A 23266-nucleotide genomic window follows, 5' to 3' on the forward strand; every position below is an offset into this window, starting at 1 on the left:
TATGGGGGGGGGAAGTAGGATGGCGGTAGAAAAATGAATCTAGCCATTGAACTAAAAATGTTTTTTTTTAATATTCATTCACTCAGGCAAATAGGTTCAGGGGTCATGCTGAGGGGTGAATGATGATTTATTTCCAAACTCATATCCAAAACTGAATTACATTGAAATGGAGAGATCTTTCTATTGAGCATCAGGGGCATGGGTGGTCTTCTCGTTTTGCCTTTTCTGCCCAAGGCTACTCCAGAAAAGAAAGAATAGACTAGAGGGATGAGAATCTGTCCACACATTTCTATGAATTATTTATTCTTCCTTTAAAATACTATGTTTCTTTGTTTACTAAACACCAATTCTTAGTGGCTCAGTCGAAGTGGAATTTTCTGTAGAAATTGGGAACAAATGAGAGAAAAAAATTGTGCAAGTTTTAATTTGATGACTATTTATTGAACTTAAATGTAATTTAAATGACTGAAATAACTTACTGGAGAGATGTAGTCTCTCTGTTTAAGTAGTGTGTCGGAGAGGTCTATGAAATGTTACATTAAATCAAGAAGGCTTTATATTGTAAGCAGCTCTGTAGGTAACTGGTTTACACAAAAATTAATCTTATAATAGTTCTTGGTCATTCTTCCAGAATAAATGGTTTTTAAATTATAAAATAAAATCTCCTTCTGTAAAAAACAAAAGAAAACCCCAAGCCTTCATCAACCCAAGCCAATTTAGCTTTAATTTCCTGTATAAATCCCACATTTGAGCTCAGACCTGAGTTTTTTGGGGAAAAGTCTCTACAGATAACTGTTTTAAAAACGTCTCCCCAGAATCTTACTCAGAAGCCTTTTCTTTCTGAACAAGACTTTTAGCTTACAGATACAAGGACTGATGAGAATTCATAATTTAAGGAACAAGTGAAGAAAATGTGGACACGAAACATAGTTTAAAAGAAAATTAATTATAGCAGCTTTGGAAAAGCTATCAGTTACATATAAAACGATGGTAACCTGCCTAAAAATTAAATTTAAAAATGCATTTAAGGGAGCCTGGGTGGCTCAGTTGGCTGAGCATCTGACTCTTGATTTCAGCTCAGGTCATGACCTCAGGGTCCTGGGTCTGAGACTGTGCCAGGCTCTGTGCTCAGCGGGGAGTCTGCCTGAAGATTCTCTCTCCCTCTCCCTCTGCCTCTCTACTCTGGCATGTACTCTTTCTCTCTCAAATAAATAAATAAATCTTAAACACATTTAGGAGAAATTCAAGAATAAGCAAGTATATCTGGCATGACTGTATTTGGAATGTGGGGCTGTGGCATTCTATTAACAAAAGCTTTAGTTCCTCCAGGAAGAAAACAAAGCAGATCTGAGCTGAGTTCTGAAAATCAACAGAAAGAATCTTACTAATCTAGGAGGGAGATATGCAAGATAGGCGGGGGGGGGGGGGGGGGGGGGGCAGTGCTGATGAACCTTAGTGCTGACCTCTAAGATGCCGCCTTCTAATTCCAGGATCAAGCTAATGGGGACTCCTGAGTTACGCCACCTCAATTCAGTTTAAATTAAGGATAAACTATTTGTATAGAGACTGGAATTTTCAGAGAGAAGAGATTCCTGTAGTCTGATCCCATCCATGGAAACCCAGTTCCTAGTACAGGGGTCCCATCTCAGCCTATTTCTTGAACTCCTGAACTCCTCCACTACCCTCGGCTCCCGTAACACCTCGATATTTTTCCTTTTCCCTGGTTGAGCCAGATGGCTTAAGTTTCTTACCTTCTTCCTTTTTAATTTATCAGATTCTATATCAAAAAGCAGCTTTGTCTACCCCCATAAAGTTGGGGTCAATGAATTTGAATGAGTCTTCAGAAAGCTTTAATAAAACACAATTTATAAATAGTGAGGCTAGGGAATAACACTACCCATCCCTGCAGCTTTGTAGAGTACCTGGACAGACCTGCTACCCACTGGCCAAGGTGAGTACGCAGGTGACTCCACCTCCTGCAGGAATGGTGGCTCCTACTGGAGTCTAGGGGTCTAGCGGAGTGTCTGAGAACGCAGAGATGTCCAGAGGGACCAGGCTGGTGATTTAAAAGGAGTCAAGTGGGTCTCCCTGAAAAAACATGAGCGGTGATGCACAGTGGGAACTGGTACTCAGGTCTGGCTGGCAGGTACCATGTGTGAATGTACAAAAAAAACTCAGAAACCTGTTAAAATGTTGTTAAAACACTGTTAAAACGTTCTCTTTTTAAATGCTGGCATCAGTAGAAGAGCACAGCAGGCCAAAACAAAACAAAAAATGCCTCTTCAGGATTTGGCCTGTTGGCTGCTGTTTTGCCATCAGAGTGGTCCAGGTGAAAGATCTCCACTATGAAGCAGAGGTAGCTCTGGTGCCCTAGGGTCGACCCCTCCTGTACTTGCTTCAGTCTTGTGTGGCCATTTCTTTCCCAGCCTCTGAGATTCAGCCTGACATCAAAACAAGTCCTCCGAGAACATTTTCCCAGGGTGGCCTGCTCTCCTTCCTGCCCCTCACCCGCAGCCCCCGGGTGGTCTGCACACCCTTGGCTGTCACAGAGTCCTCAGCCCTTCCGCTGACGGGTCTGCTGCTGCCTCTCCCGCCCATCCCACCACATCCTACCTGGATTAGTGCCTCCACTCTGTACCATTCAGCTTTCTGTTCCTGTGTCCAAGGCTGGCGTGCCCCAAACGCTGGCTGAGACAAACCTTTACAAACCATGCACGAGGGGCTCCTGGGTGGTTCAGGGACTGAGCGTCTGCCTTTGGCTCAGGTCGTGATCCTGGGGTCCTGGGATCGAGTCCCGCATCGGGCTCCCCATAGGGAACCTGCTTCTCCCTCTGTCTGTGTCTCTGCCTCTCTCTCTCTCTCATGAATAAATAAAACTTTAAAAAAAAAATGCATGAAAACAAACGTCCCCTTCAGACCACCACCTGCAGACCACCAGTCAACAGGAATAGCATTTCATTGTGCCCCATCTTTTCACCTCATCCTACTTGAGAGAGAGAGAGAGAAAGTGATAGCACGTGAGACTCACTGACTCCAGGTGATTAATAAAACATGTCTGCCCCTATGACTTGCTGCTCAAGTGGCTACAAGTGATTGACTGGTTTACTAGGCTAGGATAGTTAACTCTTCATATTTATCTTTCTTAAAATATCTGAATATTTCTTTGGTTGTAAGATGGGATGTGGGAACGGAGGAATCCCCCATCCTCAGGACTGCTGATGACAAATGTTCACAACTCTTGCTGCTACAGATTAATTAATTGTAAATGCTTTCTTCTTCCTTATGACGTGAGAGTTTGCTTCTAGAAAACACCGGTGCTCCCCTCTTTTACCCACTGCCGTGGCTAAGCATGATGCTACATACAAAACCTGTTGGCTGACTCTTCATCCTGCGTGATTCGTCAGGTTGAATGATTTTTCAGAACACAATTCTCTACCTTAGCACTGCTATTATTAAGTTGAGACCAAATTTGTTCTTCCTGCCACTTCAAATGACTAGTTAACACTAAAAAAAGAAATTTCTATACTTATAAAATGTTTATGTTCTTATTACATTTGCAGTATATACACACCCAGAGACTAATCATAACAACCCTTAGGAACTCTGTGGAGCATTAGCCTGGTCTGGGTACTTGTCTGCTGGACCAGCGGGACTGGGTGATGAATAATATTCACAGCTCCCCTGCAGCCTGCAAAATGTTTACATTTGCTTAAGTGCTTACTGGTAAAACCTTCAGTAAATTTGAAAAATGTCTCCTGTGAATCCCTATAATGCTTAAGCTAAACCCTATTCTTTAAGTTAATAAATGCCAACTAAACAATCCATTCATTTCACTTCGAAAACTCCATCTTCGTCATTTATTTAAACACCAGGTACTGGCTGACCCCGACCCCAAGTGTTTTAATTTGTCCTGTCTCAATAACCTTTCATCCACTCTTATGCTTCTCTCTCTCCTGCCTGTGGCCCACACCTATAGCTTACCAGTTGTGGATCACTCTTGTCTGATCCATTACGTTGGAAAAACGACTGTTGACATGCATTATTTCCCTGTCAGCATCACCAAGCTGGAAAATGGATAATCCAAGGAGAGGTAATCCAAACACACATGCGTTTCAAAATAACAGGGAAGGAGGCCTGGACCAGGCCCGTGTTCACAAAGCTTTCGCTATCCAGGCTGTCCTTACCCGAACCCCCTTTCCCTGACCTCCCAGAGCACTTCTTGTTTATCCAACTCTCTCATTTCACTCAGTGCATATTGATGGCAGCCTCGGCTGTCTGCAAAGAGTTTTATGCATCTGGCTAATTTTTTCACCCTGATTATAAACCTTGTGAGCTTTATAAAAACAGAATTGCCAGCGCTGGTAACATTATCGGTAATCAATAAATTCTTAACGAATTGAATTAGGAATTATTTAATTCTAAAATATACAGAAGAAACATCAGACCTTGACATTCTTCAAAATGATTCATTTTAGTTAGGACAGACTGGAAAAAATGTTATTACTTAAAAATATATATATGTTTAGGATACATTAGAAATTTAAGTCTGAAGGATCTCAAAATAGGTAAAGATGGTGGATTAAAAGTGTTTGGAACCCTCTGTTTTCTCTGAAAGCAAAAAGAACCTGAAACAGGGAACCCTGGCTTTGACAGAACGAGAACTAGGGCACGTTCCTACAGAAAAGCTGTCAAACACAGGACAGCAAGGTAGGATACGTACCTCTCTGTATGTGAGGCAAAATACAAGACTTAGTAAATGTTAAATCTAATATCTTCATGGAAAGAATTTGACATGAAGTGTGTCCACTGGGGGTGGGAGTGGGTCATAGCTAGAAAGTGACAAAGCAGAAGGAAGCCTTGAGATACACATCTGGCAAGCTCAAGTTCAGCAGAAGGAGCCCTGGGAAGAGGAGCCTTAGGTCCTTTGTGTGACCCTCTTCATCTCTATCCTTTCCCCTTCCCCTTGCCCCAGGGGACTGGACCAGGGATGAATTATCTGGCCCAAGCTTGGACAATCCCATTTCCATTCACAAGGCTTTGGAACCTGGCTACATGCGTCAGCTGGGACACCTGAGGGCTTAAGGCCAAGGCTGCCATTTTGATGATGAGTCCATGCAAGCGAAAGTAGGATCAGAAGAGTCAAGGCACAGAGAGAGGAAAATGAGGAGGTGGACAGTGAGGGGAAAAAGCTAGCCTGTAACCGCAGCCCCAGGAGGACACCCTTTCCAGAAGTCGGAGAATAAGAGAAAAATTAGATGCAGCAGCTGACTTACACAGGGACCAGTTGTCGGAATATGAAGTTGGAAGGAAGGGTCCCACTGGGGTGGTGGGGTTGGAACAGGTACGAGAGAGACCCTAGGGAGAGTGTGAGCCTAACACCTGCCCTCAGGCAAGCTGGGCTCTAGGTCTTCGAGCTTGAGGATCCCAGGCAGAAATGGGGTCCCAACAACTGCCAAAAACAGGTGTCAGCTTCCAGCAGCTATTTTCTGCAGTGGAAAAATATCTGGTCTGCCTAAGCAGAACGGAGGAGTATCTAGGAAGAACTACCATGAACATCCTCTTTTAAGCATCCCTCACACTGGCCATTTTATACAATTGGGACTGATGTTGCCAATAGCCAGGGAGCTCCAGTGGGGAGAAGGAGTTCCAAGGCACTGCATGCCCATGATATGGGAGGGAGTTATTAGTGAGGACATCAACAGGGCAAGGCAACAGGAGCCTCGGAGGTGTCAACGCTTCTTGATTTTTTTTTTTTTAAGATTTTATTTATTTATTCATGAGAGATACAGAGAGTGAGAGAAGCAGAGACACAGGCAGAGGCACAGGCTCCATGCATGGAGCCTGATGTGGGACTCGATCCCAGGACTCCAGGATCACGCCCTGGGCCAAAGGCAGGCGTAAACCACTGAGCCACCAAATGCTTCTTGATTCTGCCTGTGATGAGTTCCTTACCAGCCCGCATGCCCAGACTACCAGGATGGTGGATGGTACAGGCTGTGACACGGCTGTGCTGACATTCAGCCCCAGGGGAACAGAGGCAATGGACTCCAAGTTCATAAGGGATCAACTCTGTGGTGAGGCACCAATACCAGAGGGTAAAATCGTGCCACTCGGACCCTCTGGAGCCATTCTCTGCAGACGTCCCCGGGAGACATCTTCTGTATGTCAGGCAAACGGAGATGCCAGAGCTCTTTAGCCAAATGCACCAGGACTCTGAATTTAGCCACATGCATCTGGGATGCTTCCTAAGTGATGTGAGGTACAATGTGCTCCAATTCATCAAGTGGCCCCCAAGCCATTACAGACCGTGATGAATAATTCTGCCACGAAGGCCCCAGGGCTGAAGTAAAAAGCACAGAAAGCCACGGGGTCAAATGTTTCCACAGGAATTACATTTGGTAAACAGAAGCTGCAAAAGGATGTTTCTATTAACCACCTGCAATTATTGTAAGGCCACAGCAGTTCTCTAGAACAGACAATCAGAGTAAGTAGTTGGTCCTCATGGGTCTGCAAGAGTTAGGACAGATTTAAACAAGTCATCTTCATATTAAAAAAAAAAAAAGTCATCTTTCTATTCACTAGGAAAAGCAGTATTTTCCCAACCCTTGATAAGGAAGACAGTCTTTCTTTTATTAACGGTGAGTGATACCTTAGATATACAGAACTGGAATTTTATGTAGGCAATAAAAGATAATTAAAAGGACTGTCCTCTGTATTCTCCTTGGGAAAATGAAACAAAGGATAATGTAATTTCACAGATTTTATTCTCATTAGATGGTATTTTAGTTGTAAGGACTTTTACCATTGATTCACAACAAAATTGTAGGAAGTTTCTGTTGCCTAAAATATAAGGGGCATGCGTATATTGTAACTAAGCTATCTCCAAAACTGTAATTTTTTTCCTACTCCTTGCTTATTAAATGCATCCAATGCCACTTTCTCCATCACTGCAAATAATGCAGATGAGGCCACAGTGGCTGCTCAGAAACAGAAAGGCAGGCAGCAATAAGGTTGGAAATCAGACATGTCACAGGACGGAGTGCATTTTCATGGTCTGGAAACCCAATGGAGCTGCAGTTTGTTTCCTTTATTTAGGTCAGCCCTACGGTGAAAATACATTATACTCAATATTATCCTATGAAATCCCCTGCAGTGATCCAGAAAGTGCAGGCAAGTTTACATACATCTGATTCCAGGAAATAATGTCCACTAAAGTTCAAGAATCACTGAATTCAATGAAAGGCAGTGACAAAAGGAAGGTCTGTATTTAGATGGCTGGGCAGTCAGACCAGACCATTCTGCCTTTATGGCTCCCAGTAGAGGAGAGAGATGGGGATTCCTGAAGAGGTCTGTTTCTCTGCAGGGTCGACTCCTTTCTGTCTACACATTGGGAACTGGCAACTGGAACAGTCACGTATTTTTGCTGTGGTGGCTGTGAGCACTTGACTGGACAGCAGGGCTGCTACTTCTCTGGGGGTTCGGTTCTCATATCTGCTTTGCTACTCTACCTCCTGATGAATTTTGTGGTACAGAGGCTGCAGGACTGAAGAAACATGGTGTTACATGCAGATAGGAAGACATTCCTTAAGGGACATACAGAAGTTGTGCAAGAGAAAAAACTCAAGAAGGCAGGTGGACAGGCAAGGGAGGAGTAGAAGCAGGGAGGCCGGGACTGGCAGGGTTTATCTGTGCGAGACTCATGATCCACAGGAGAGGAAAGGCTTTGAAAAGCAGGCACATTTCAAGTGAACTTGCAGGCAGTAGTGGCCAGCCAGCGTTCTGAATGAGAAACGGCAAACTTGACTTCTACTGTGACCATCCCGGTCCAGGCCATCATTCACTCCCCTGAACCTGTACTAGGCCTCTGCTCACTCTTGTGATGCTGTGGTACATTCTGAAGAGTTCTTTCAAAATCATAAATGCCATCACACCGATCCTGTACTTTGGACTCATTTCTGGCTTCCCATGGCACACAGGATTCAAGCTAGACTTCTCACTGTGTTGTCCCTCTGACCTCACCCCACACCACTCTGCTCATTCTGGCCACTGTGGACTCTACGCTGTTACTGTGTCAGGCACACCCTGACCACCTGGGCTGTGCACCTGCTGCTCCCTCTGCCGATGACGCTCCCCCACCCTGCATCCTTACCCTTTGGGCCTCAACGCATATGCCACTTCCTCAAGAGCAGCGTCCTTATACTTCTCTTTTTCTAGGGGTCTCCACCAATTGCTCTATCTTATCTGTTTGTGCAACTGACAGCCACCTAGAGTGACCTTTTACAATTTATTTGTTCACTGGTTTATTTTCCGCCTCCCCCACAGGACAGTAATGAGGGCAGGACTCTGGTCATGTCAGGCATATTCCAGCATTCAGCCGGAGCCCAACACCCAGAGATGCTGAGCACACGGTTGCTGAGAAAGCACTAACCACCACAGGGATGACCTCACAGTCATTCACTGTCTGCTTTAGAAGAAGGGCTGCATTCTCATCTAACCCCATGGGGTAAGGGCATTATCCCCATTTTACAGAAGAGAACAGAACATTTTCCTATGACGCTCCTGCCTGGTAAAGCAGGTAGAGAAGCTGGATTCTGAACCCAGGTGGTGTGACTCCAAAATCTTATGATCTGCGATTTACATCAATATGGTCCCCAGGGAAAACCAAGTACCCTGAAAGTCCAGTCGTTTTGCACACAGTAAAATTCACACATTTCAGGCAAATGGTTAGTTCTGAGTTCTGAAAAAGATACATAGCTGTGTATCCATTGCCATGTTCAAGATATAGAGTATTTTTTTTTAAATTTTATTTATTTACTCATGAGAGACACAGAGAAAGAAGCAGAGACATAGGCAGAGGGAGAAGCAGGTTCCCTGCAGGGAGCCCGATGTGGGACTTGATCCCAGGACCCCGGGATCACGCCCTGAGCTGAAGGCAGACACTCAACCACTGAGCCACCCAGGTGTCCCGAGATATAGAATAGTTCTGTCCCTCATAAAGTTCTTTCATGCTCCTCTGTCCTCAATCCCCTTCTTTTCACCCCCCAATTCCTGGTCACCATTGATCTGATTTCTGTCCCTGAAGTTCTGGCTTTCCAAAATGCCATACACATGGAATCATACAGTGTGTAACCTTTGGCATCTTTCACTTGTAATGCTTCTGAGCTGTATCCATGTCATGGCACCTACACACACACCACCTGAGGGGCAGTTAGGATGCTTTCAGCAATCATGAATTAAACTGTTGCAAATATTCATGCACAGGTCTTTGTATGGACTTACGTTTCCAGACACACACAGTAGTGGGGTCATATGGCAAATCTCATTTAACTTCATAGGAATCTGCCAAACCATTCCACAAAAAGTAACTGTACCACTCTGTATTCACGCCAGCCACATAGAAGAATTCCAGTCACTCCACATCTTTGCCAGCACTTGGTATTATTGTCATAAAAATGTTAACTGTTTTAATAGGTGCACAGTGGTGTCTCACTGTGGTTTTCATTTGCATTTCCCCTAATGACTAGTGATATTGAAAACCTTTCTATGTGTTTATTTGATATGTGTAGTTCTACTTTAGTGGAGTGTTTGTTTATATATTTTGCCCATTTTTTAATTGGGTTGTTTTCTTATTATTGAGTTTCAGGGATTCTGTATGTATTCTGGACACAAGTTCCTCATGAGCTTCATGCTTTGCAAGTATTTTCTCCCACTCTGTGGCTGGTCTGGCCATTTTCAGAAGTGTTTCTGGGAGAGCAGAAATTTTTATTTTGGTGAAGTCCAATTTACCTATTATTCCATCTATGGTTTGTGCTTTTTGTGTTTTATGTAAGAATTCTTTGCCTAGCTTCCTGCAGCTGGATTCTGTGTCCTGGTCTTGTGTCTCATGACCCCACTATATTCATTTACTGGTTCTAGTAGCTTTTTTGTAGATTCATTTGAATTTTTCATGTAAACCTGTCACATTGTCTGTGAATGAAGGGTTCATTTCTTCCTTTCCAATATGCAGGCCTGTTATTTCTTTTTCGTGTCTTGTGCTGCTGAAGAGCCCGCCCCAACACAACACAGACTACGGTCCAATCCCTACAGAACAGCCCTCACAATTTGGTGTGGCAGGCACGTTTTCTCAGCCTCCTTCCCGCTTTGCTTCCTTACCACACTCCTTCAAATCCTTCCCTCTGAGTCTGGCCAAGTCATTTATTTTTATCCTTCAACACATATTTTGCACTCCCTTCCTTACACCTTTGCTCCTCATGTGCATCTTACCTGGCATGGCCTTTGCTTTATTTTCCGCCTATTCTATCCAGAGTCAGTGCATCAGTCAAGGTCTATAGAACACCCCCCACCTTCATGCTCACGCTTTCTCCTCACAAATTCCTCCTGCCTGTCTCAATGGCTTTCTCACCCACTTGATGCCATGTGCTAAGTATTCCTGTCTCAGAGTCCTTGCTTCTGTATTTCTCATGCTGGGGAAGTCATTTCTACTTCTCTAACATCTGTCCATCTGTCCACCCATCCATCTATACAGCCATCCGTCATTAAGCATCAGCTATCTGCCAGATGTGGTGGCCGGAATGTATGCCCCGTGATGTTCCAGACTTTTGTCTGCTCTGTTCCCTACTGTATCATGGCATTAGAAATAGTGCTGGGCACAAAGCAGGCACTCAGGAAATTGCTTCATGTAAATGAGCTTGGGTACTGGGGATACACAGATGGAAGACTCAACCTTTGCCCTGGAAGAACACACAACATAATAAAGCCAGAGGCACGAAGAAACAGTACATGGTACGCTACGTGGTGCCAGGACAGAGGCATGCCCAGAGGCGAGAGTTCCAAGACAAAACGTCTAACTCCCCTCACTGGAGTGTGGGAGGAGCTATCCCTTCTGGGGGAGGGAACGCTTGGCATAAAACACACTGGGGCCATGGAAGGGGAAGGTTAGCATACCTAGCGAGACAAGCACAGCACTCTGGTGAAAACACCAGCAGTTCCACTGAGTCATAAGAGACACAAAGGGGTGAATGAGAAAAGGTGAACATTATGAGGAGGTGAGGCTGGAAGGGCTGGGAGGGACCAGACCCTGAAAGGCCTTAAAGATGCAGCAAAGCACAGAAAACAAATGTTTTCTCTTAAATATATTTAGAAGACCCCAAAGGTTGTAAGCCAGAAGGAAAAAGTGGCTGGATATCAGCTGGGGTGTGGTTATAAGGACCAGGGCAAGCTGGGATGCTCTGACAGGAGTGCACTGGGAGGAGAGAGCAGACTCCAGGGCTCCCCTTGGGGGCTGGAAAGACAGTCTAGTCCATAGTTGGATGAAGGAGGAGGGACAGAGAGTCCAGGGTGACTGAGAGGTGCCTGACTTTGGAATGTCAATTAACCAAAAGACAGTGTGGGAGGGGAAGTGATGTACTGGGATACACACTTGCAGAGCTGAGATACCTAGAGAGGCACCCAGAAAAGACTTTCAAAGGGTCTCTGCACAGAAGAGTGGTCTGGCCTGGAGGTATAGACAGTGTAGAGTGCAGTGTCTGTAGAGAGAACGAGATCAGAAGGAGGCTACAGACCACCAGCAAAGGTGTGGCCAGAGGGAGAAGCAGAAAGAACATGGGAAAGATCAGGCTGGGTCAGCTCTTCCTCATCCTCTCATTCTCAGCTTCAAGACCTCACCCCTCAACTAAGTCACCCTGGACTCCCGAAGTTTTGGTCAGGTTCTCTCTGTGATCCTGCATCTCCTGGCAGGTGCCTCCTGCAGCATTTACCAAGGCACTTCTGGTGTCCAGCATAGTGCCCAGCTGGCAGATGCATTCAAAAATACATTTGTAGAGTGAACTGTATCTCTGTGGCAGCACTTCCTACCCTTAGGCACGTGGGCCACCACCTCCTCACTGTGACCCTAAGAGAATGGAGAGCCTGCCACCCACCTCTCGGTAACTAGCACACTCCTCTACGGGGACAACATTCTCCTACAAATGCGTCCCGCAGGTGGCCATAGGAAGGAAGGATTTGGTAATGCCACCACTGAGCGGTCCTACCAATGCAGGCCTGGTAACGGAAACACATCCAACTTCCACGTTCTGACGTCTTTCCCTTTCCAAGTGTTTTGCTTCTTTCTCCCTAACCCTAGAAGCTAATCTAAATTTCGTTTTTATGTTACTGCCTGGTAAGTACTGAAATATTTATATTTTATTTTTATTTGAGAGTGAGAGAGAGAAAGATGAGCATGAACAGGGGAGGGGCGGAGGGAGAAGCAGATTCCTTGCTGAGTGGGGAGCCCACATTGGGCTGGATCCTGGGACTCTGGGATCATGACCTGAGCTGAAAGAAGACATATAACCAACTGAGCCACCCAGGTGCCCAGAAATATTTACATTTTTTTAAAGCAAACTTTGAAAACAGGTAAGATCGCTCCAAATAACTGTTTCTTTTTTTCTTTTTAAGAGATTTTATTTATTCATGAGAGACACACAGAGAGGCAGAGACACAGGCAGAGTGACAAGCAGGCTCTATGCAGGGAGCCCGATGCAGGACTTGATCCCAGGACCCTGGGATCATGCCCTGAGCCCAAGGCAGAAGCTCAACCACTGAGCATCCCTAATTTTACTTATGTCAGTAAAAATCTTCAAAATAAACTGCAATGACTAAAAATATTAATGCCACACACACGTGTCTATTTTACTGTAAATGCTCACAGTATTTCTTTAGAACAGAGAGGCCAAGCTAGGTACAAATGTGCAAACAGCTGTCATTAGCAAAGATGTCTGAGGGTTTCCTTCCCAGACTTACTATACTGCTGCCTGTCAATAATGTCGGGAACTTACTTCATGCGCCAAACTGCAAAATCTATGAAGTGGGATAGATTCAACTAGGCAGAGCAGCCCAAATCATATGGGGCAGTAAACACCAAATCGAGAATTTCAAAATAAACTGGTTGGGCTTTGCTCTTAAGTGCCCAATAGCTACTGTGAATGTCAGAACCACCAGGGCTGAGAAATTAATGCTAATGGGTGGTCTGTAAGACGTTCTACTATAGCCCCACAGCTACCCACTTATAAAATATCTGTGTAGTAGATGATCATTCAGTAGGTTATAATAAACACTAACTGGCAAGATACAAAGTCTTCAGTTTTAAAATCATGATTCTCAGTGCAATATTTCTTCTGCCCCAGACTTGTAACCGCTCTTTGTACCTGTTTAAATAAAATACATCCTAGCTCTTAACATAAGCTGGAATCTTTTTTCCAGCCCTATAATTTGCCCTTTTAGAGGCTACTTTAGGTAGCAATTAAGGTGTATTATCATAAATGAGATCCTGCCCGGGTCATCTTGCCAACAAAAGAGGAAGGTACCGGTTTAGCAAGACTAATAATTGTCCTGCAACCTCTCTCCCGTAAAGGACGGGCCAATGCCAACTACCAAGGCCCCTCTCTGGATGCCCTGGTAGATTTGGCTTCTCTGGGTGCAGAAAACAGCCACAATGGGCAAAGTGAGATGAGATACCAGGAGAATGGCAGGCCTTTATCTGATCATCCTTATTTGCCCAATGGCTACTTGCTGGGCTTGTCCCACATTTCCCTTGGTTCCAGAGAAGCCTAATTTCCCTGAAGAAAGGCATAAGGACTTCCCTGCGATCCGAGCAGTGGCATGAGCAGCTTCTAGCATTTGAGATAGGCTACAGAGCTTGCATTTGCTCTTCTAGAACAACTTTACTCAGATAAAAGTACTTTTGACATTTTTAAATAAAAACGCAGATGGCTTTATTTATATTTCAAAAAAGAAATCGAGTATCAGTAGATATGAGATTTCTGTTCTTGTATGTTTTCATTGCTTTCTGCAATATAATGGTATTTTAAATTCATTTAAGAACTGAATGGCTCCAAACAGCTAATATTAAAAATCATTTTTATATAGACTTCTGACAGTACCTGCATGTTTCCTTTATGGTTTCACTTAATAATCACAAATGTGTGATTATTTGATCCACAAGTGTTACCCCAATACATTTTAGGCTCCATGAGGGCATTGCCTGGATTCACTGATTTAGAATAGTCAGTAAAACCATTTGGTTTGTTTTATTCTTCTTGGCTTATGAATATCCACTGGATTTTAAAAAATACTTTAAAATGCCAGTTTCAAGGTCTCCAGGAAGTAAAATGCTTAATTATTAACCATTAGTGATATTAAAATATTTATACGCCTTTTAGTTCTACTTAATTGAATTTGGTAGAAAGTAGAGTAATGGGGGTAGTGCTTTACTCGGCAGATAACAGCATTATCAGTTTGTCTGAAAAAGTAAGGCTTCAGACAGATCTTTCTTTGGAGACCCTATATGGATTTGTCTGAAATCATCTGTGTTAATGGAATGTTGTTACCCACAGGCGCTACAAGTGAAACAAGTTCGTGTTTCAAAATGGAATTTCATAAAGAAATCCACTGCATGAGTTACTCCCACCACAGAACTGTAAATCTTAGATCCATTTTAAGTGCTCTGTCATACACTTTGGGTAGAGTTAAGAAGCCCTGAGCACCCACACCAACGTGTCCCTTTGTGGGGGTGGGGGTGGAGGTGGGGGTATTTTCACCTCACAACTCAAGGCAAAAGACTGGGGCATGATTCAGGATAAACGAGCACAGGAATGTTCTAGAAGGTGAAAGAGACTTATATTCATGATTTTACCTGATCTGTCCACGAACCAGAGGTCTGTTCTTTGTCCTATTCATGTTTGAATCAAATGGCACCTCAAAAAACTGCAAAAAGAAAAAAAAAAAGAGAAGACATTAAATATAACATGAAACAATTCTTCTGTTCTGCTTCAGTTCTATACTTTTTGTCCACAGTAAATGTCATTTTAATTTTGATAATATGAACTCACACTCTTGGCACTCAATGGAGGAAAATTCTCTGGGAGAGACATATTTAAAAATTATATGCAGAGGCACCTGGGCGGCTCAGTGGTTGAGCACCTGCCTTTGGCTCAGGGTATGATCCTGGGGTCCTGAGATGGAGTCCTGCAACAGGCTCCCTGCATGGAGCCTGCTTCTCTCTCTGCCTGTGTTTCTGCCTCTCTCTGTGTGTCTCTCATGGGTAAATAAAATCTTAAAAAAAAAAAAAAAGTTTCAAAAAAAGGTAAAAATTATATGCATTAGTTGTTTAGAATATGCACAGTTCCACTTTGATCCATCTGGAAAACCACTTGTTAAATATACAGTTTTTTCCTTCAGTCACTGTTATGGGTATAAAGCTTCACTGCTCCAGAGGATTTCAGAACCTTCCATTCATCCCCAAGCCTGTGAATTAACTAAGAATAAATGTACCCTGGGAAATGGGGGACTAAAGTGAAGAGCCAAAGCTGAAGTAATTAAGACCCCAAGGGAAACTGTGCACAACCAACATGGCACTACCGTGACTAGATTAACTACCCCTCTCTCTGCCTGGGGCAGTTCCCTTTTACACCTGTGGTCCCAGCATCATTAACAGCAACCCTTTTTATTCTCAAAGCATCCCCATTTGGATGACACACTGGTATGGTCACCCCGACGATGAGGTACTGGATCTGCTCTCAAGAAATTCACACTATCATGTAGGGCTCAGCAAGCTATGACTCAGGGGCCACAGCCAGCCTGCACCTGCTTCTCTATGGCTCACAAAATGATAATGTTTTTTTTAATGCCTGGAAAAATAAATCCAAAGAGGAAGAATATTCTGTGACATGCGAAAATTATAGGAGAGTCAGATTTCAGTGTCTGTAAATAGAGTTGTGTTGGAATTCACCCACACCCACTTGTCTATGCCTTGCTATGGCTGCTTCCACACCACAATGGCCAGGTCGAGGAGTTGCAATGGAAATGGCACGGGCCAGAAAACCTAGAATATTTACTCTCTGGCCCTTTACTAAAAAAGGTTTACCATCCTTTAATGTAACAGAAAGACTGGGATACAGATGATTATAGTAACAGGCCTAGTAGAGTGAAAGGGAGATGTGCTAAAATGGGCTCTGAGCCAGCCAGGGCAGGGCAAACATCCTTCAAGCACTCTTACACAGACTTAAAGACTCAGCAGGAGTCGGATGCTTTAAGGGGAGTGGAGGGAAGAAAAGAGCAGTCCAGACGCAAGGGGAAGCATACAGAAAGAAAGGCACAGGAGGCAGAAACTTCATGATATGCTCGAGTAGCTAGAAAGAGTTGAGAGTAGCACAGAGGTTAAAGGTCCAGGCTTTGTAGTGAGAGATGACGGTTATGTTTCAGCTTTACCAACTACTACTGGCTTCGTAACACTGTCTGAAAGCCTGTTTCCTCATCCGTTAAGTGAGGGTGATAATATGTAACTAGCAAGGTCAATGTGTGGATTAATAAGACATTGACCTACAGCATAATGACCGGCAGAGACAAAGTGCTTAATAATGACTAATTTAACCACTGTTGTCATCAGTGTCGCTGGATGGCTGGAGATGAAGCTCCAGAGGTAGGTGGAGGGCCAGATCATGGAGAGCTTCACACGCCTTGCTAACATGTAGGAGATGGATTTGGGGCAATTGCTATGACTGCCACTTGGATGGTGGTTTTGGCTATCACGGACTGGGTGCAGATGGTGTGGGCCTAGCAAGGGCTGCGGCAGTGGAGATGAAGAGGATCCAATACCCTGCTATACCCTCTAACCTACAAGCCTTACCCAAGGATCTACCCCATGGATTTACTCTCCTGGTTTTTTTTTTTTTCTTTTTTTAGGATTTATTTATATGAGAGACAGAGAGAGCAGAGGAGAGGGGTAGAGGCAGAGGAAGAAGCAGACTCCCTGCTGAGCAGGGAGCCCAACGCTGAGCTCCATCCCAGGACCCTGAGATCATGACCTGGGCCGAAGGCAGACGCTTTGCTCACTGAGCCACCCAGGTGCCCCTCACTCTCCCATCTTTATGCAGGACCACAAAGTGTGCAACCCTGACCGGATGGGTCCCAAGCTCTAATTTTGTAGTATCACTTGATTGCTAGTGTTTTTCTTTTGGATGTTTTAACGTAATCGCAAGTTCAATGTGTTCCAAACTGAACTCAATGCATTTCCATGAAAATCAAGTACTTCTCCAGAGGTTTTGTTTTGTTTTGTTTTGTTTTGTTTTTTGGTCAAATGTATCACTTTTTCTCTTTTAACTCATATCAAAATCTTTACAATCAGCTCGGATTTCTTCTATTCATTTCTTCTATATTCAGTTCATCACTAAGTTCTGATAATCTGGGCTTCATAATATCTCTCAAATCTACCCTTCCCATTTCACTGAACTATTATTACTTGTACAGAATCATAATAGAACTACTTGCTCAAAAATATTTAATGTTCTCCTCACTGTTCATTCCCCAGTGGACTTGGAAAGTCCAAATTTTTTATAAGTTACACTGGTTAAAGGCCAACGCTTATCTCACCCCATCACTACTTCCAACCTTATCACTTACTTTACCTCTATCCCTTCATCACCTGTCACTATCCTGCAAACACAGCCAAGTGCCCCTGGGAGTCAGAGACTCAAGCAGCTTTTAAGTCTAAGGCTGGAGGAAATAGTTGATACCTGGAGCCTTAGCTTCTTAGGTAGTAGATGAGAATAATCCCTTTACCCAATGAGGTTGCTAGGAGGATTTAGGAAGATGGTGTACAATGCCACACTGTAGCACATCACGTAAAGAGCTTCTGCTCATTTCTCACCTACATCTGTACCCATTCATCAGCCTGACATCCTCTGATTCTTTACCTAACAAACTCAACCTTCCATCAAGACCAAGTTCAAGTTCAACCACCCAAACCGAAGCCCTAACCTCTGACTTGATGTGATCTCTTCTTCCTTTCTACCCGCATGGCACTTGTCTCAACCACTGGGAAGTGTGGTTGAACCCTGTGTAAAACTGAAATAATGCACATGAAATACATACTTGTCAAGAATTACACAATTTCAAAAGCAGCAGATCAGGTAAATAAATCTGTGTATGATTTCATACCACATTGATATCAATGTAGCTGGTCAAGAACATACAGATTATCCATTTTTAGGTCCAATCTTTTTTATTTTTAACTTTACCACAGTATAACTGACATACAATACCTGCATATAAAGTATATATTGTGGTTAAGTTTTGACTTATAACTATACCCATGAAGATATCACTACAGCCTTGATACTATGCCTATCCATCATTCCCAAATTTTGTCATGCCTTGTTGTAATGCCCTCCACACCTAGAGTTCTTTCTCAGACAGCCACTGAACCACTTTGAGCCCCTATAGATTACTTGCATTTTCTAGATTTTTATGTAAACAGAATTTTATAATAGGCACTCTTTCTGTCCAGACTTTTTTTCACTAGGCATAATTATTTTGGGATCATCAAATTGCTTGGTGTATCAATAGTTCATTCCTTTTTATTACTGAGCAATATTCTATACACAGTAATACCCACAAGTATAGATCTATTCACTTGATGGATATTTGGGTTGTTTCCAGTTTGGGGCTACTACAAAAAAGTAGCTATAAACATTTGTGTTTAAGTCTTTGTGTGGGCATATTTTTTTCCTTATAAATAGAGGGCATCATATAGCAGGTATATGTTGAAATTGCATAAAAAGCTATTAAGCTGTTTCACAAAGGGGACTGCCACTTTATATTCCTACTAGCAGTGTCTAAGAGTTCTACTTCCAGGCCCTTCAAGAACTCAGTTTTGGGTCATCTTCTGTGGCAAGGAACTACAACCGTCCGAGGTGCTTGCCGAGGACAGAGGGAATATGGAATGGCTGGCAGAAAAAGGTAGTTATAAACACCAGCTGTGGTCCTGTGACTAGGGGCAGAAACAAGGAATGTAATAATTCTGAGTACTTTTCTCTTATTTTAATATAATCATATTCATATGTATAAACCAAAGTTTTTATTCCTCTCTCCCATTCTGCTACCATTCAATAGATGCTAATAGTATTTAATCTCGTGTCTCAGAATTTAGGTTATACAGCATCAAGAAGGATTGTGACCCAGCTTGAAGAGAAAGGAACATCACCAAAGACGCAGAAAGGGACTAGAGAATTCTGGATTGTAAGATGGATCATTTCATCATGTTTGGCATAAACACAATTTTGCTATCACCTTATTTGGAAGCTAAGTTTGGCAGAAGTGTGTCTAAGTGCTAAGCTGACTAGGAGTGAACTGTGAAGGCCACTGTGTTTGTGTTGTGTCAGTTTAGTTATGCAGGAACTACACTGCCCACATTCCCGTTCCTGCACAGCTGGAGGGCTCAGGATAGCCACAGAGCTTGCACGTTATCTGGAAGCTGGAAATGAAGTGGTAGCCATGCTCACACTTGGAAAACTGGTATACGCCCAGGCACTACTGCAGCTCACACCCCACTGTTGAAGATCTGTTGGCTGCCCTCGTGGCCTGGAGGCACAATGGGTCTGTAGCTTCTCCAGCTCCTGCCAGCTCTCTGGGCTGCAGCCAAGCCCTGAGCTGCTCCACTTCTCATTAATACTGAACCGAGTCTGTGCTCTTCTGCAGGTTACCTGCATCATCAAAGCTGCCGGCTTGGAAGCAGCAACAAACACGGGTTCTATTTTGTTCTGATGAGTCTCATCTCAACTTTGTAGATTTCAGGTGGCTCTTCCTCTCCTCTCTTCTCTGTTCTGCTTACTTCGGCCTGGCGCCAGGTACAGGCACAGCAGCTTTCCAGACTGCTTCACTCCCAGTACCGCATCGCTGTGAGTCCCTAGAACACATCCCTTAAATAACTCACAGTGCTTCTGATGTTCTGATCAAACCCCAATAGAGGCTGCTTCTCTGTCACTGTCAACGGTGCCACTATTTAAAAGTATTCGACTTCACACTATGCTCATCTTATCTGGAGTTCTGAATGACAGGCTTCCTGGGATATGTGAATTAATAATTTTTCATGTGAAAGAGAGCTATGCAAATAGGCACAGATAATTGATTAAATGAGCCATCAGTGAAATGAATGTATACATTTGTAGATTGTATTTCATTCGTTTTACAATGATTTACAAAGTGTTAAAAGAATTCTTTGCCCCTGAAAGTCTATATTCTTTATGGAACTAGTTCAAGTTACATGTAATTAAAATGTTCTGTTTAAATTCCCTCCCTACCCCGACATTCAAACACATCCTATAGGTACTTGAAATAATCTTTTCTTTGCAATCTATTAATTTAATTTCCCGGGATGAATGAGGATTCCAATTACAAATCATGTTATTCAAATGCTGGTAAGGTGTTACCTAATATAACACAGAAATTCCTATCAATAACTATTCTAGTAGATCTGAAGTCTTAGCTCAGGAACTGAATGAATTATTTCATCTGGATGAAGAAAGGATATTAGCTTGTCTGTGTTTCTGACATGCCAGCCACCCAAAGATGGGAACTGAGGTCTAGAACCAACTAGAACGTACAATCCAGCTTCAGGGTACCAGAACTTGGCAGGAGCATCTGACTTCCATGAACGCTTACATTTCCCAGACAAGCAACATCTGGGTAGAAAGAGCACGCTAACCGTGCTCACCAAGACTGATGGTTCATTTCAGTGAGTGCTTGACAAGCCTTCCTAGCCCCAGCGGACCAGAGTTCATCCTGCTACTTTATTCCGTTTTTCATGCATTTTCTACAATGCTTTTCAGTTGGGTTTACTGCTTTTAATCAGAGATCTCAAGCACATTTCCAAAACACATTGTAGAGTTAGATGAGAAATTTAAAGAGTTTAGAACCCATAGCTGACTTAATCTACTTGCATTTTTTTCCTGTGCTTGATAATAATTTTTTCATAATGTTCTTATCATTTCAGCTGCCTGCAACTACTTCTGGAGCATTTAAGTGAAACTTCTGCAATTGGTGTTAAAAATAAAATACAAATGCAGTATTACCAACTCTTAGGATATACTGCTCTGCCCCTTTTTTCACATACTCTGACTACTTACTTTGAATAACGGCACAAGTAATTTAGACTGCAGTGAACACCATCTGGACGGCTGCTCAGGCCACACTGGTTCTCTCGGGGCCCAGGCTTGTGCATGACCTGCCTGTGGAAGGCTCTGCTTACTGGCTCTCCAATGGCCATATAACCCAGTATCCATACCTGACACAGTGATTGGCTTACTGAATGGGTATCTGATTCAAACTGGGCCCTTGAGCATCTTTCCTGGGATTTTACAAATAAAAGACCAGGAAAAGAAATCCTCCCTTCTTTTCGGTTGTTGGTGTCCATGGACTGGGGTAGAGGGAAGTGGAGAAAAGACCCAACATGGGTTCCTGGGGTCCAGTTACCTCTGAGGCTCCATCCTCTGGCCCTTTGCAGTTTTGGTCAGCCCTGTATGGGGCTGTACCTCTGGCCTCCAGTGGCCTCATACATGAAGACTGTAAACTATTTTGAAGGCAGAGCAATGTGTTGAACATGAGGGAATATTTGCTCTTTCCTTCAGCAAACAATTTACTTTCTTCCAACTATGTTCATTTACAAAAAAAAGTTTCTTAGTCTCTTTCCTTATAAAAATCCAACCGAATTCTTTTCATTTTGAACTTTTTCCTTTTTACTCAGGTTCCCTACCTCACTGTCTTCCTTCCAGTCATATAATCCCTCCCCCACTGACAGCCCCATTTCTTACCCACCAGTGATCTGATCATCTGTTCTAGCAGTTGGCCCCTGTGGCTGCTAATGGTAGAAGGACAACTCAAAGTAGCTCAAAGAGAAGTGGAGCTTTCTCTCTCACAACAGGGTGGTACTTGCTTTTAGGAGTTACTAGATTCGGTGTCAAATGGGCCACCATGATTCCAGATCTTATGACACCTTGAATGTGCTTGGCATATTCCTGCTTGTAGGCCCTTCCCATGGAGCAGCCAAAATGGCACTGGCAGCCTCAGACTCCCAAGCTCCTGGCAATCCAGGAGTAAAGTTGCTTTCTTGACAGCTCTAAAAGTCCAGAACCATCCTCATGGCTAGGGGGTGAGGTGACTATCCAATGAGCAAGGGAGGGGTGCTGGTGGAGAGACACCACGCTGCGGTATCTCCCGCAAGCTACAAATGTTATCTTCTCTACAGGGAAGAAAAATGCTATTACCAGAAGAAAGTAGGAAGATGTTAGGCAGACAGAAGCAGTGAAATTATTTATGACTCACCATAAAACTGACAACACCCCAAATCACTTCATTTCACAAGTCATACTTATAAAGTAACTTGCCTACAGTAGAAAAGGTACTCCCAGTATAAGTATTTGAAAGGCATTAATCAATATGAACATAAAAATTTCTATTAATTTGTGTCTCATAATCACTTCAGGAATCAATTTAATAGTTCTATTTAATGTTGGAGGAAATGGATCATTGTTTTCTCCTCATTCCCACATGCTGAAGATACAGGACACTATCACACTAATGGATAAATATTTATTAGGAGATATTACACCATGCTTTAATATTAGTAATTATTATTACTCCAAAGAGCTGATGTTCAGATATAAAATGTACCTATCAATTAATCCTAACAGATAATGTGTCCTTATGATACTATGGCATTTCACGAGTGAAAATGACACAGATACCAAGGGTGGATAGATAACCTGCCCCACGTGATGAACTTTCCTATTCTTACTCTGATTAATTAAACGCTACACAAAAAGTAGATGTATTCTAGAGATGTCTGTAAGTCAGGCTCAGAAAATATTGACTTTGATAACAAGGTGCAACTTTTTCTTTCTCTACGTCGAATCATGAGAGCAACATTCTTCTCGAGACTCAATGGAGAAACAAACATGTGAACCTTGCCGGAGTTTGTTTTTCCATCCATCTTGTCAAAGCTGTCAACAAGTGTTTGTCATTCCAATAGGGCTCACAGCTTCCAAGGTCCAAGATAATGTCTCAATCAATCTCAGACCAAGTTAAAAGGGATGCTTAAAAAAAATAAATAAAGGGGAGAGGCCCCTTATCCACCAGGATTCCACATGTCATTACTTTCAGCTTACAAGTCGGCTAAGATACCTAGCCAGCCATTACTCTTTGGCTGTTACCAATGTTCTACTGCCATAACCGCAAATAAACAAGTGAAGCAAGACTCCTTGTACCCTCCCATTGATTTTTCCCCACGAGGCATCTGAAGCAACCAGTGCATATGTGCTCTGGCATTCTTCAGAAGTGGCTTTTCATCTCAGGTGGTGACTGGGGCAATGTGCCCCTCTAAACATGTGACTCGAGCCATCTATCTCTTATTAAGCTGTATTTGAAGGCTTCACTCTTCATGGAAAATAACAGAAAG

General features: G+C 43.2%; 1 protein-coding gene across 1 annotated transcript in view; it reads right to left on the reverse strand.

Annotated features, from left to right (window-relative positions):
- Nucleotides 1–23266, reverse strand: part of COX10 (cytochrome c oxidase assembly factor heme A:farnesyltransferase COX10) — a 130631-nt gene that overhangs the window by 23439 nt on the left and 83926 nt on the right. Inside the window, exon 5 of the mRNA XM_072821064.1 lies at nucleotides 14672–14742. Within this exon, the coding sequence (XP_072677165.1) occupies nucleotides 14672–14742 (71 nt within the window). The remainder of the gene's footprint in view (nucleotides 1–14671; nucleotides 14743–23266) is intronic.

Source organism: Canis lupus, chromosome 3 (assembly GCF_048164855.1).
Source record: "Canis lupus baileyi chromosome 3, mCanLup2.hap1, whole genome shotgun sequence".
Lineage (NCBI taxonomy): Eukaryota > Metazoa > Chordata > Mammalia > Carnivora > Canidae > Canis > Canis lupus.